This window comes from Ipomoea triloba, chromosome 4 (assembly GCF_003576645.1).
Source record: "Ipomoea triloba cultivar NCNSP0323 chromosome 4, ASM357664v1".
Classification (NCBI taxonomy): Eukaryota; Viridiplantae; Streptophyta; class Magnoliopsida; order Solanales; family Convolvulaceae; genus Ipomoea; species Ipomoea triloba.
Genome location: NC_044919.1, coordinates 9,461,224 through 9,463,008, shown reverse-complemented (window position 1 = coordinate 9,463,008; position 1,785 = coordinate 9,461,224). Strand labels below are relative to the sequence as shown.

Below are 1,785 nucleotides of genomic sequence, written 5' to 3'. Positions count from 1 at the left end.
ATATATATATATATATATATATATATATATATATATGGAATACTAAGAATAAAACATACATAAATTAAAGTAAGACGCCAATTAATTGGGTGTGTAATCCAAAACATGAAGCCCGAAAAGAGCTCATCGAAACCTGGGCGTGGCTTGACGGAGAAACACCGGCGGCAGCAAATGAAATTTCTTTATGATAAACTCGCCGCCGCCCTCTCTCTTGCAAGCTCCGAGGTACGTAATATTACCTTTTCATACATACTCACCACGCAATATTATATTCCAAATATCAAAATTTTCCAAACACTACGTTTTGTAATCTGGAAATTCGTTATTCGATCTACATGGGACGAGCTGAGTATAACGTTAAACTAGAGAGAGAGCATCTTAGTTAAATTAAACTATATATGTGCATGCATGAAACACATTGGGGTTGAGTATGTGAGATTGGTGTACAGGAGAAAATGCCAGCACTGGACTTGTTGGATCAAGCCACGGATTACATAAAAGAATTGCAGAAAAACATTAAGGAGTTGAGGACAAGAAAGGATAATCTAGGCCAACCAGTTGCAGTGGACGTGAGTGAACACAACATGGGTGCACTTTTGGAGGTAAACATCGTATGTGGGTCCGAGAACAAGTGTCTGAAGATGTGTAAAGTCCTTCAAATTCTCGAAGAAGAAGGTGCTGAAGTTGTGAGTGCAACCACCTCAGCTGTGCTTGACAAGATCTGCCTTACAATTCTTTGCAAGGTACGTAATTAAAAAACCATGTTAATTTAATTTGTTCCTTAATCTTTGCTTTTTCTTTTTTAATTTGGTGACAAAGAAAAAAAAAACAGTTATTTATAGCTGACCGATTCAAATCAACAAGTTTAATAAGCTATATATTCTCATGAGAGTCGAACTTGTAACCTTATGATAGGTTACCAAGTCAACAATCTGATCAATTTGGCTGAAGTACAGTTATCATATTTTTTGGGTTTTCTTGATTATTGTGTTTGCTGAGAGTGAGAGACTTTGTTTGTTTTGAACAGGCGTTTTCATCTAGACTTGGAATAGAGACTAAACAAGTGCAAGAACGCTTGAGGAATCTTGTGTCTGGCAGATAATGATAGAAGAAACCAACATGCAAAACTTTCTCTGTGATTACGGTAATTCTAAAATTAACTAGTGCATGCCAATTCATCCTATTTTCTAGGAGAAGTTTATGCTACATTATAATAAAGGAGACATTGTAATCCAGTGGAGAATTATATTATTGTATGACTTATGAAAAGCAGCAATTATTTGAGTGATTTATATGGAACACTTTGAAACCTACGTTTTAATTGATTTATAACATAAAGTGAATCATAATTTATATTTCTTTTTCTTTTTATTCTAATAATAAAATAAATTATATGATGAGAATTTTACTCCTATATATATACTGAGTACACTTGTCAATTTTCACTCTAAACTATGGTAATTAAGGGTAACATACTTAGCTTCTTAGCCAATTTTAACTTATTTAATCACTATTAACTTTTTGATTTGATTAAACACCCAATATAAGTGTTTAATTAATTAGTTTTTTGTAACAATTTATTGCTCCAAAATGTTAAAATTCAAACAATTGTTCAAAATAACTTTTTTGAACGGCTTTTGAGAATGTTATTTTTCATGTAATCGGCTATCAGCTAACCGCTAATTACCGAACATCTTTCTACAATCAGTTAATGCTGTCAACTAGTCAAACTCACTAATGAACTATCAACTATCAGCCAACGGCTATTTACCAAACAGCCCTTAA

At 33.1% G+C, this 1,785-nt stretch overlaps 1 protein-coding gene across 1 annotated transcript; it reads left to right on the top strand.

Moving 5' to 3' along the window:
- Positions 1–105: 105 nt before the first annotated feature.
- Positions 106–1,157, top strand: LOC116015750 (transcription factor bHLH168-like). The gene is made up of 3 exons (XM_031255922.1): positions 106–225; positions 450–743; positions 1,028–1,157. The coding sequence occupies exons 1-3, from the start codon at positions 106–108 to the stop codon at positions 1,100–1,102; spliced, it is 489 nt and encodes a 162-aa protein (XP_031111782.1). The 3' UTR covers positions 1,103–1,157.
- Positions 1,158–1,785: the final 628 nt, after the last annotated feature.